The sequence below is a fragment of the Somniosus microcephalus genome, chromosome 7 (assembly GCF_052327205.1).
Source record: "Somniosus microcephalus isolate GS21.2 chromosome 7, FLI_Smic_1.0, whole genome shotgun sequence".
In the NCBI taxonomy this organism is placed as follows: Eukaryota; Metazoa; Chordata; class Chondrichthyes; order Squaliformes; family Somniosidae; genus Somniosus; species Somniosus microcephalus.
Window position 1 is genome coordinate 278233598 of NC_140993.1, and position 13741 is coordinate 278247338.

General features: G+C 45.8%; 1 protein-coding gene across 3 annotated transcripts in view; it reads left to right on the forward strand.

Annotated features, from left to right (window-relative positions):
- The window catches only part of LOC147115355 (transcription activator GLI3-like), a 422057-nt gene that overhangs the window by 338477 nt on the left and 69839 nt on the right, over nucleotides 1-13741 (forward strand). For all 3 annotated transcript variants that reach the window (XM_085993896.1, XM_085993898.1, XM_085993897.1), the window contains 2 exons: nucleotides 12407-12623; nucleotides 12883-12996. In XM_085993896.1, coding sequence (XP_085850022.1) covers nucleotides 12407-12623; nucleotides 12883-12996 — 331 coding nt within the window. The remainder of the gene's footprint in view (nucleotides 1-12406; nucleotides 12624-12882; nucleotides 12997-13741) is intronic.

A 13741-nucleotide genomic window follows, 5' to 3' on the forward strand; every position in this document is an offset into this window, starting at 1 on the left:
ACCGAGGATCCCCATCTACTGTGGTTGACTCGGCCCTTGACCGTGTCCGTTCTATTTCCCACACTTCTGCTCTCACCCCTGCCCCTCCCTCCCGGAACCACATTAGAGTTCCCCTTGTCCTCACCTTTCACCCCACCAGTCTCCACATACAACGGATCATCCTCCGCCATTTCCGCCACCTCCAGCGTGATCCCACCACCAAACACATCTTCCCCTCACCTCCCCTTTCAGCATTCCGTAGGGACCGCTCCCTCCGAGACACCTTAGTCCACTCCACTATCACCCCCAACACCCCTTCCCCTTCGCTCGGCACCTTCCCGTGCAAGCGCAGGAGATGCAACACCTGCCCTTTTACCGCCTCCCTTCCCACTGTCCAGGGGCCCAAACACTCCTTCCAGGTGAAACAGTGATTTACTTGTACTTCTTGCAATTTACTGTATTCGCTGCTCACGATGTGGTCTCCTCTACATTGGGGAGACCAAACGCAGATTGGGTGACCGCTTTGCGGATCACCTCCGTTCAGTCCGTAAGGGGGACCCCGAGCTTCCGGTCGCCTGTCACTTTAATTCACCGCTCCACTCCCACTCAGACCTCGCCATCCTCGGCCCCTTGCATTGTTCCACTGAAGCTCAACGTAAGCTCGAGGAACAGCACCTCATCTTTCGATTAGGCACTTTACAGCCTTCTGGTCTCAACATAGAGTTCAACAATTTCAGACTCTGCCCCTGTCCTTTTTTTCCATTTATTTTACTTATTTATTTTTTCTCTCTCCCACATGGCAGCTGTCTTTCATTCTGCCATTTACACTTCATCTAGAGCCAGCCTTTGTTTCTTAACTTGTCCCATTACCATCTCCTCTTGCCTTGCACCATCTCTTAATGTCTCTTAATCTCTCCTGCATTCCGTCTTATCACAGACCTTTCCTTTTGTTCTTTCCTCCCCTCCCCCCTGCACTTGCTTAAAAATCTGTTCGATCTCCAGCTTTTTCCAGTTCTGATGAAGGGTCATCGACCTGAAACGTTAATTCTGTTTCTCTCTCCACAGATGCTGCCTGACCTGCTGAGTATTTCCAGCATTTTCTGTTTTTATTTCAGATTTCCAGCATCCGCTCCTTATCTGGTAGTCTGGAATAGTCCCTTATCAGGTAATTTTGCTAAATAAAATGCAACACACACATTTATCTCTGTGCCAACCAATACTTAAGCTTCGATATTGACGCAGGAATCCTGCAACTCCAGGTCCTGAGTGGTGCAGACGCTTCTCTGCCTTAGCACCGGTTTTTCAGTATTATGTGACTGGCAAAGCTCAAACTACGATACAAGGTGCTTTTTGCCGTCATATGAAGGCTAACAGTTTGCCATCAGGCGTCTGATCTGCTGCTTAGTGTGAGTCGCCTGCTCCATCTAGGCTTCCACTTAAGTGCAGTACTCAGCAAGTGCTGCATTGTCGGAGGTGCTGTGCTTCACAGGAGACACAGCCCAGGGAGTGGAGCTGACATGTAAATTTGACTTCCCAGTAACCAATGCGCCCCTGTCATTATCACTTTCTTTCTACTACATATTATTATCCTGTATTTTGATGATTTTCATGTATATTTCCCTGTATGCATACAAGACTTTTTATCTCTCTTCGTATCTACTTGCCTCTGTTTTTATTTTTCTGTTTCTCTCTCTCTCTCTCTCTTTGCGTTTCTTCCTATATTCTGAGCCTTTATGAAACCTGCCCTGGCTGTTATTCTCCACACATGGAAAAGGAACGGCTGTAGAGATTCTTGGAGAAAGTATGAGATAATCAGAGATCTTTGGCAATCAGTGAGGAGGAAATACAGCAGTCCAAAGCAGGGGGCAGTTCTCCTGCCTGCTGGAAGTGTGGCCATATGATTGTTTCCCCACTCCCCACTAAGTATGGGAAGAATATGATTTGATTGCGATTACGGAAACATGGCTCCAGGGTGGCCAAGGCTGGGAACTCAACATCCAGGGGTATTCAATATTCAGAAAAGATAGGCAAAAAGGAAAGGGAGGTGGGGTAGCATTGCTGGTTAAAGAAGGGATTAACACAATTGTAAGGAAGGATATTAGCTCTGATGATGTGGAATCTGTATGGGTAGAACTGAGAAATACCAAGGGGCAGAAAACATTAGTGGGAGTGGTATATAGACCTCCAAACAGTAATGTGGAGGTGGGGGATGGCATTAAAAGGGAAATTAGAGAAGTGTGCAATAAGGGCACAGCAGTCATCATGGGTGACTTTAATCTACATATAGATTGGGCTAACCAAATTAGTAACAATACTGTGGAGGAGGAATTCCTGGAGTGTTTACGGGATGGTTTCCTGGACCAATATGTCGAGGAACCAACCAGAGATCAGGCCATCTTAGACTGGGTATTATGTAACGAGAAAGGATTAATTAGCAATCTTGTTGTACGAGGCCCCTTGGGTCGGAGCGATCATAATATGATAGAATTCTTCATTAAGATGGAGAATGAAGTAGTTGACTCAGAGACTGGGGTCCTGAATTTAAATAAAGGAAACTACGATGCTCTGAGGCGCGAGTTGGGTAGGATTGATTGGGGAATGTCACTCAAAGGGTTGACGGTGGATAGGCAATGGCAAACATTCAAAGACCGCATGGATGAACTACAGAATTTGTTCATCCCAGTTTGGCATAAAAATAAAACAAAAAAGGTGACTCAACCGTGGCTAACAAGGGAAATTAGGGACAGCATAAGTTCCAAGGAGAGGACATATAAATTGGCCAGAAAAAGCAGTAAACCTGAAGATTGGGAGCAGTTTAGGATTCAACAAAGGAGGACAAAGGGATTCATTAAAAAGGGGAAAATAGAATATGAGAGTAAGCTTGCAGGGAACATAAAAACTGACTGTAAAAGCTTTTATAGATATGTGAAGAGAAAAAGATTGGTGAAGTCAAGCGTAGGTCCCTTGCAGTCAGAATCAGGGGAATTTATAATGCGGAACAAAGAAACGGCAGACCAATTTTTAAATACATATTTTGGTTCTGTCTTCACAAAGGAGGACACAAATAACCTCCCAGCGATGTCGGGGAACATAGGGTCTGATGAAAGGGAGGAACTGAAAGAAATCAGTATTTGTAGGGAAATGGTGTTGGGGAAATTGATGGGATTGAAGGCCGATAAATCCCCAGGGCCTGATAATCTACATCCTAGGGTACTTAAGGAAGTGGCCCTAGAAATAGTAGATGCATTGCTGATCATCTTCCAACATTCGATAGAATCTGGAACAGTACCCATGGATTGGAGGGTAGCTAATGTTACCCCACTATTCAAAAAAGGTGGTAGAGAGAAAACGGGGTATTACAGACCGGTAAGCCTGACATCGGTAGTGAGGAAAATGCTAGAGTCCATTATAAAAGATGTAATAGCAGAGCACTTGGAAAACAGTGACAGGATCGGACAAAACATAGAAATATAGAAGATAGGAGCAGGAGTAGGCCATTCAGCCCTTCGAGCCTGCTCCGCCATTCAGTGAGATCATGGCTGATCATCCAAATTCAGTACCCTGTCCCTGCCTTCTCCCCATATCCCTTGACCCCTTTAGCCTTAAGAAATATATCCAACTCTTTCTTGAATATATTTAATGAACTAGCCTCCACCGCCCTGTTTGGCAGAGAATTCCACAGGTTCACCACTCTCTGGGTGAAGAAATTCCTCCTCATTTCAGTCCTAAATGGCTTACCCCTTATCCTTAGACTATGACCCCTGGTTCTGGACTCCCCGGCCATCAGAAACATCCTTCCTGCATCTAGTCTGTCCAGGCCTGACAGAATTTTATAGGTTTCGATGAGATCCCCTCTCAATCTTCTAAACTCCAGTGAGTATAAGCCCAATCGACACAATCTCTCCTCATACGTCATTCCTGCCATCCCAGGTATCAGCCTGGTGAATCTTCGCTGCACTCCTTCCATGGCAAGAATGTCCTTCCTCAGGTAAGGCGACCAAAACTGCACACAATACTCAAGGTGCGGTCTCACCAAGGCCCTGTACAACTGTAGCAAGACATCCTTGTTCCTGTACTCGAACCCTCTCGCTACAAAGGCCAACATACCATTTGCCTTCTTAACCACCTGCTGCACCTGCATGCTTACCTTCAGCGACTGGTGCACAAGAACACCCAGGTCTCTTTGCACTTCCCCTTCTCCCAATCTATTGCCATTCAAATAATAATCTGCCTTCCTGTTTTTGCCACCAAAGTGGATAACCTCACATTTATCCACATTATAGTGCATTTGCCATGTTTCTGCCCAATCACCCAACCTGTCCAAATCGTACTGGAGTTTCACGACATCTTCCTCACAGCATACCCTCCCACCCAGCTTTGTGTCGTCTGCAAATTTGGAGATATTACATCCAATTCCCTCGTCCAGATCATTAATATATATTGTGATCAGCTGGGGTCCTAGGACCGATCCTTGCGGTACCCCACTAATCATTGCCTGCCACTCGGAAAACGACCCGTTTATTCCAACTCTTTGCTTTCTGTCCGCCAACCAGTTCTCTATCCAAGTCAATACCTTGCCCCCAATCCCATGTGCCTTAATTTTGCACGCTAATCTCTTATGTGGGACCTTATCAAAAGCCTTCTGAAAGTCCAAATACACCACATCCGCTGGTTCTCCCTTATCTATTTTACCAGTTACATCCTCAAAAAATTCCAGTAGATTAGTCAAGCATGATTTACCTTTTGTAAATCCATGTTGACTTTGTCCGATCCTGTCACTGCTTTCCAAGCGCTCTGCTATTACATCTTTTATAATGGACTCTAGCAATTTCCCCACTACCGATGTCAGGCTTACCGGTCTATAATTCCCCGCTTTTTCAATACCACCTTTTTTGAATAATGGGGAAACATTAGCTACCCTCCAATCCATGGGTACTGTTCCAGAGTCTATCGAGTTCTGGAAGATGACCAGCAATGCATCTACTATTTCTAGGGCCACTTCCTTAAGTACCCTGGGATGTAGATTATCAGGCCCTGGGGATTTATCGGCCTTCAGTCCCATCAATTTTCCTAACACCATTTCCCTACAAATACTAATTTCTTTCAGTTCCACCCTTTCATCAGACCCTATGTTCCCCGGCATCTCTGGGAGGTTATTTGTGTCCTCCTTTGTGAAGACAGAACCAAAATATGTATTTAGTTGGTCTGCCATTTCTTTGTTCCCCATTATAAATTCCCCTGATTCTGACTACGCTTCACTTCACCAATCTTTTTCTCTTCACATATCTATAAAAGCTTTTACAGTCAGTTTTTATGTTCCCTGCAAGCTTACTCTCATATTCTATTTTCCCTTTCTTAATTAATCCCTTTGTCCTCCTTTGTTGAATCCTAAACTGCTCCCAATCCTCAGGATTATTGCTTTTTCTGGCCAATTTATATGTCCTCTCTTTGGATCTTATGCTATCCCTAATTTCCCTTGTTAGCCACGGTTGGGTCACCTTTCTTGTTTTATTGTTATGCCAAACTGGGATGAACAATTTCTGTAGCTCATCCATTCGGTCTTTGAATGTTTGCCATTGCCTATCCATCGTCAACCCTTTGAGTGCCATTCCCCAATCAATCCTACCCAACTCGCTCCTCAGACCATCGTAGTTTCCTTTATTTAAATTGAGGACCCTAGTCTCTGAGTCAACTACTTCATTCTCCATCTTAATGAAGAATTCGATCATATTATGATCGCTCCGACCCAAGGGGCCTCGTACAACAAGATTGCTAATTAATCCTTTCTCGTTACATAATACCCAGTCTAAGATGGCCTGATCTCTGGTTGGTTCCTCGACTTATTGGTCCAGGAAACCATCCCGTAAACACTCCAGGAATTCCTCCTCCACAGTATTGTTACTAATTTGGCTAGCCCAATCTATATGTAGGTTAAAGTCACCCATGATGACTGCTGTGCTCTTATTGCACGCTTCTTTAATTTCCCTTTTAATACCATCCCCAACCTCCGCCTTACTGTTTGGAGGTCTATATACCACTCCCACTAACGTTTTTTTCCCCTTAGTATTTCTCAATTCTACCCATACAGATTCCACCTCATTAGAGCTAATATCCATCATTACAATTGTGTTAATCCCTTCTTTAACCAGTAATGCTACCCCACCTCCCTTTCCTTTTTGCCTATCTTTCCTGAATATCGAATACCCCTGAATGTTGAGTTCTCAGTCTTGGCCATCCTTGAGCCACGTTTCCGTAATCCGAATTAAATCATATTCATTTACCTCTATTTGCGCAGCCAATTCATCCACCTTTTTACAAATGCTCCTCGCATTAAGACACAAAGCCTTCAGGCTTGTTTTTTTAACGCTCTTAGACCTATTAGAATTATTATTTACTGTGGCCATGTTTGATTTAAACTGTTGATTTCTCTGACTGCCACTTTTGTTTTTCTCCTTCCTGTCTTTTGCTTTTATCCTTATTTCCCTTTCCTCTGTCTCCCTGCTCAGGTTCCCAACCCCCTGCCATTTTAGTTTAAACCCTCCCCCACAGCACTAGCAAACACTCCCCCTAGGACATCGGTTCCAGCCCTGCCCAGGTGCAAACCGTCCGGTTTGAACTGGTCCCATCTCCCCCAGAACCGGTTCCAATGTCACAGGAACTTGAATCCCTCCCCCTGGCACCATTCCTCTAGCCACGTATTCATCTGAAGTATCCTTCTATTTCTACTCTGACTAGCACGTGGCACTGGTAGCAATCCTGAGATTACTACCTTTTGAGGTCCTGTTTTTTAATTTATCTCCTAACTCCCTATATTCCGCTTTTAGGACCTCATCCCGCTTTTTACCTATATCGTTGGTGCCTATATGCACCACGACAACTGGCTGTTCACCCTCCCCTTCCAAGATGTTCTGCAGCCGCTCGGAGACATCCTTGACCCTTGCACCAGGGAGGCAACACACCATCCTGGAGTCTCGTTTGCGGCCACAGAAACGCCTATCTATTCCCCTTACAATTGAATCCCCTATTACTATAGCTCTACCCATCTTTTTCCTCCCATTCTGTGCAGCAGAGCCACCCCTGGTGCCAGGAAGTTGGCTGCTGCTGCCTTCCTCTGATAAGCCATCCTCCCCAACAGTACTCAAAATGGTGTATCTGTTGGAGAGGGGGATGGCCACAGGGGAACCCTGCACTACCTGCCTGCGCCTAGTACTCTGCCTGTTGGTCACCCGTTCCCTTTCTTCCTGTCCAACCTCTACCTGCGGTGTGTCCAACTCCGTAAATGTGCTATTCACGATGTCCTGGGCATCGTGAACGCTCCAGTATGCATCCAATCAACAAAGTCAACATGGATTTACAAAAGGTAAATCATGCTTGACTAATTTACTGGAATTTTTTGAGGATGTTACTAGTAAAATAGATAAGGGAGAACCAGTGGATGTGATGTATCTGGACTTTCAGAAGGCTTTCGATAAGGTCCCGCATAAGAGATTAGCGTGTAAACTTAAGGCACATGGGATTGGGGGTAAGGTATTGACTTGGCTAGAGAACTGGTTGGCAGACAGAAAGCAAAGAGTTAGAATAAACGGGACTTTTTCCGAATGGCAGGCAGTGACTAGTGGGGTACCGCAGGGATCGGTCCTTGGACCCCAGCTATTCACAATATATATTAATGATCTAGACAAGGGAACTAGATGTAATATCTCCAAATTTGCAGACGACACAAAGCTGGGTGGGCGTGTGTGCTGTGAGGAGGATGCCGAGAAACTACAGGATGATTTGGACAGGTTGGGTGATTGGGCAGAAGCATGGCAGATGCAATATAACGTGGATAAATGTGAGGTTATCCACTTTGGTGGCAAAAACAGGAAGGCAGATTATTATCTGAATGGCAATAGATTAGGAGAAGGGGAAGTGCAGCGAGACCTGGGTGTCCTTGTGCACCAGTTGCTGAAGGTAAGCATGCAGGTGCAGCAGGCGGTTAAGAAGGCAAATGGTATGTTGGCCTTCGTAGCGAGAGGGTTTGAGTACAGGAACAAGTATGTCTTGCTGCAGTTGTACAGGGCCTTGGTGAGACCACATCTTGAGTATTGTGTGCAGTTTTGGTCGCCTTATCTGAGGAAGGATGTTCTTGCCATGGAAGGAGTTCAGCGAAGATTCACCAGACTGATACCTGGGATGGCAGGAATGACGTATGAGGAGAGATTGGGACGATTGGGCTTGTACTCGCTGGAGTTTAGAAGAATGAGAGGGGATCTCATTGAAACTTATACAATTCTGACAGGACTGGACAGACTAGATGCAGGAGGAATCTTCCCGATGGTCGGGGAGTCCAGAACCAGGGGTTACAGTCTAAAGATAAGGGATAAGCCATTTAGGACAGAAATGAAGAGGAATTTCTTCACCCAGAGTGTGGTGAACCTGTGGAATTCTCTACCACAGAAGGCAGTGGAGGCCAATTCATTAAATATATTCAAGAAGGAGTTAGATATATTTCTTAAGGCTAAAGGGATCAAGGGATATGGGGAGAAAGCAGGGACAGGGTACTGAATTTGGATGATCAGCCATGATCGCATTGAATGGCGGAGCAGGCTCGAGGGGCCGAATGGCCTACTCCTGCTACTATCTTCTATGTTTCTATGTTTCTAATACTCTTCAGTCTTGAGCAGCTGATCAGATGTGCTCAAACTTTCCTATATATCTTCCTGTCAAGAATTTGTACTATCCAATTCAAAAATAAATCTGTCAACATCTAGTCACCGCTGCCTACCAGCATTGGGTGGACCATCCTTAACAGAAGATGTAGCGGTGTGATTCTCCATCAGTCTCAACCATAATGGTTCACTTGCTACTGCATTTGTCTTGTCTCATATAGACAGTCTGGGCCAGATGTTCTCTGCCCCATCTCACCGCAGGAGTTGGCTGAAAGAGTGGTTACTTGGAGTCGAAGTCCATTTACGTGGTGTAAGAACATGAGAATTAGGAGCAGGAGTCGGCCATATGGCCCCTCGAGCCTGCTCCGCGATTCAATAAGATCACGGCTGATCTTCGACCTCAACTTTCCCGCCTGGTCACCCTTGATCCCTTGATTCCCCTAGAGTCCAAAAATCTATCTCTCAGCCTTGAATATACTCAACAATTCAGCATCCACAGCCCTCTGGGGCAGAGAATTCCAAAGATTCACAACCCTCTGAGTGAAGAAATTCCTCCTCACCTCAGTCTTAAATGGCCAACCCCTTATCCTGAGACTCTGCCCCCTAGTTCTAGACACTCCAGCCAGGGGGAAACAAGCTCTCAGCATCTACCCTGTCGATCCCCCTCAGAATCTTGTATGTTTCAATGAGATCACCTCTCATTCTTCTAAACTCCAGAGAGTATCGGTCCAATCTACTCAATCTCTCCTCATAGGACAACCTTTTCATCTCAAGAATCAATCTAGTGAACCTTCGTTGCACCGCCTCCAAGGCAAGTATATCCTTCCTCAGATAAGGAGACCAAAACTGTGCCCAGTACTCCAGGTGTGGTCTCACCAAGGCCCTGTACAATTGGAGCAAGACATCCTTACTCTTATACTCCAACCCCCTTGCAATAAAGGCCAACATGCCATTTGCCTTCCTTATTGCTTGCTGTGCCTGCATGCTAGCTTTCTGTGTTTCCTGTACGAGGACACCCAAATCTCGCTGAACACCAACATTTGAAAGTTTCTCACCATTTAAAAAATATTCTGTTTTTCTATTTTTCCTACCAAAGTGAATAACCTCACATTTCCCCACATTATACTCCATCTGCCACCTTACTGCCCACTCACTCAGTCTATCGATATCCCTTTGCAGACTCTGTGGCCTAGAAATTGGGTTTTGGCGCAGCAACGGCTTTAGCGCCGGAAGTTAGTGCCGGAGCTAAGTCGCGCTGGTCGGGCCAAAAATTCACTACTTCTGCGCCCAAACGGCTGCCGGCGCTGCTGAAAGCTGTTAGCGCCTGAAAACTGGCGCTATGCGCTGAATTTCGGCGCTATTCCGGCGCTGCGGCGCCTGCTGCGGTGCGGCAGGTTCGGGAAGTGCAGGCCTCCTCCTTCTCTTAAGGAGGACCTGCCTGCACCCGGCCGCGGCCCGCGATAATCTTATTAAAAATGAGCCCGGCACCTCGGACAAGTGCCGGGCTTGCTTCTGTTCCGGGGGGGGGGAAGTCCGGGGAGGGAGCTGCGGCCAGGCGGGCGGCGGGAAAGCGGCCGGCCGCCGCGGGGCCTTTAATGCGCCGGCGCAAACTTGTGCAAGGCACCTCTGCCAGAACGTTGCTTGCGGCTGCCACGGGCGAGGCGGCCGCAAGTCAATTTCCCAGTTCGGGCGGGTTACCATGGCAACCGGGACGCTGCGCACACCGATGACGTCATCGGTGCCGGCGCAGCGCTACCGGTCTACCGCGGCGGAAGGGCCCCAGGCAATTTAGGCGCCGGCGCCAATTGCAGCGCTAGGCCCTCTAGCTCCGCAAAATCGGCGCTAAGGGCACTGAATTTCTAGGCCATAGTGTCCTTCGCACAGCTTACTGTCCCACCTAGCTTTGTATCATCAGCAAACTTGGATACATTACACTCGGTCCCTCCATCTAAGTCATTAATATATATTGTAAATAGTTGAGGCTCAAGCACTGATCCTTGTGGCACCCCACTAGTTACAGCCCACCAACCTGAAAATGACCAGTTTATCTTTACTATCTGTTTTCTGTCCATTAGCCAATCCTCTACCCACGCTAATATATTACCCCAAACCTGAAGAACCCATATCTTGCGTAACAACCTTATCGAATGCCTTTTGGAAATCCAAATATACTTCATCCACTGGTTCCCCTTTATCTACCCTGCTAGTTACATCCTCAAAAAACACTAACAAATTTGTTAAAAACGATTTCCCTTTCATCGAACCATGTTGACTCTGCCTAATCATATTAGGATTTTTTAATTCCCTGTTACCTCTTCATTAACAATGGATTCCAACATTTTCCCGATGACTGATGTGAGGCTAACTGGCCTGTAGTTCCCGGTTTTCTCTCTCCCTCCTTTCTTGAATAGTAGTTATAATTTAGAACTGCAAGTTATCATAGCTACTGCAATAGCTCAGTGAGTCTGCCCAGTGAGATGTCGAGCTGTATAAATCAGAGAGGTCTCACATTTGATCGGCACTCTGTGATGTCTTCACTGATCTCAACGGGGTGACAGTAGAGATGCCATAGACATCTTCCATGCCCCACGTTACCAAGGGGAAGGGCCCCACTGTTGATTGCTGTGTGTGTGTGTCGGGGAAGCATAAGATCCAGCTTGTTGTGATGTTCCCTCCCCACCTAACCCCCAACAATTCTCATATGGACAATGGCCAATTGGACAAGGTGCTCCAGCAACGAGTGAATACGTTCAGGAGAGGAGGTGGTGAGAAAATTGATTAGGGTGGGGAGGAGGGAAGAATTGGTAATTGTTGCACTTATTTAGCATGTTAACCATATTTCAGCCCGGTGAACGTATCATCACAGTTCTCTTCCTATGCAGCTAGTTGGAAGTTGAGTGTGTGTTTATGTGTGCGCGTCTGACGGAAAAGATATGGCTGCTTGCAGCAGGTAATGGAAGAGACAAAATAAATACATCAAGAAATAATATGTAAGAAAGACTTGCATTTATGTTGTGCCTTTTTATTGAGGGATAAATATGGGCTGCTGATAACTCCCCCGCCCTTGTTCGAAAAGTGCCATGGGATCTTTTGCATTCACCCAAGAGGGCAGCAGGGGTCCTCAGTTTAACGTCTCATTCAAAAGACGGCACCTACAACAGCGCAGCACTCCCTCAGTACTGCACTGAAGTGTCAGCCTAGATTTTATGCTGAAGTCTCTGGCGTGGGACAATAATGCAGGAATAAAAACAGCAAATGGGTGTTTTAACAGTTCTTGTCTGCAGTTGTTAATATTCTGATTGGCTGTTGTTGCATCTGGAATATTTAGAGATTTTATTGGTACAGCCAACTTTCAATTTGTAAAGGTTTATAGTTGTCTCCATTTAATTCCAAGTTGCTTAATTCAAATGATCTGATAATCCATTTTTAGCACTGAATTCCCACTTTGCTACATTATTTATTTAGGTTGCTTAATTCTAATTATTAAACATTCTTTTTAGTGCAACAAAAGCTGAATTATCAACAGTGGACTATAAAGCATTCCCAGTCAGTAAAGAACAACATTCGTAATGTGAAACTGAATTACTCTGTTTACGTTTTAGTGTAAAAATCCTTTCAGATCGAAATTCCGTTCAATGATGTGTGTTAATTCTTCTGAATGCACTTTGAGAACATCAGGCATTTATTTTATGAAACAGCGCAGAAAGAAAAATGTTTTTTTAATTCATCCTACATGCCCACCGAGTAATTCTCTTGCGTATCTTGTTTCTACCTAGTCCCGCTCTCAGCTTTCCTTACCCTGCCACGCCAGTCGCCATCCAACAAATGCACCACCAGATAATGAGCCGGCAGCAGACTCTGGGCTCTGCCTTCGGCCACAGTCCTCCTCTCATCCATCCGGCTCCAACGTTTGCTCCTCAGCGTCATGTGCCTGGCCTGTCCACTGTACTGACCTCTGCACAGATCACCTCTTGTCCGTCTGAATCGGCACAGGTAAGAGATCACAAGAGGAAAGTAAAAATCACAGTTAGAAGGATGATTATAGAATGTAAAGGAATTGCTTCAACTGCTAGGCTATTGATATGCAGTTATGATTGTATAATACAATGACTCAAGCACCAGATTCTGTTATCATTTTAATAAGTAATCATTTGTGTCAATGTCGTTATTCAATATATTATGGACCTTATAACCTTACTTGTTGCGTTTCATTCAATCATGCTTTAAAATAAGTTTTTTTTCCATCTTTTAGAGTAAGCCCACGAGTGAGTCTGCAGTGAGCAGCACAGGTGACCCAATGCAAAATAAACGCTCAAGGATTAAACCCGACGAAGAACTACCGAGCCCGGGTGGCGGGAGTGAGCAGGTATGGCAGCGAGTTCAATTAACCAGCCCCCCCGTCTATCCTTCGGAGCAGACACATTCTGTAATACACAGCACTGCCACCAGAGTGCTGAGGGACCAATTACAGAGACTGTTTTGGCCTTCATATTGTTTGCTTTCCCTTTAATATGAAGGTGATTAAATATGGTGTTTAAATTTGCAGTGCAGCTCGAAGCAGTGTCTTGGGCGGTGCGTGGGGATGTGTTGTGATACCACGTTCAGTCTGAAAGCCGTCTTTGCTTTGAATCAGATGTGGATTTGCAGAGCGAGTCTAGCTTTGTTCTGTCAACATAGTAAAAAAAATAGAACAACAGTCTCTCGTGCAAATCTTTAAGTCACTGCAGTAAGGTTAGTGCTTTGGATTCTCCAACCACTGTTCCTGGGAAAATTTCAGTGTATTTTGATGGTCAGGTCAGTGATCTGACACCCAAGAGCAGCGAAGCCGGTTGGTGTGGGACCATCTCTGGCAGGGAGGCTCACGTTCCCCGCACCTCCCCCCCCCCACTCCTTTGGGCTTCACATCTGGTGCATTTTACCTCCAGTCATGTTTAAAAGTGCCCCACCACGGGTCCGTCGCATCTGCCGTGAACTACTTAATCCTAATGTAGAATATCCTTAATGCAATGAGAGGGCTGATGCTCCCATTTACTCTCTTATAAGATTAAAATGAACCAGCAGAGGAACAGGGCTGAGTGAGGCACTGGACCTGCAGGTTGTACATCATGCCC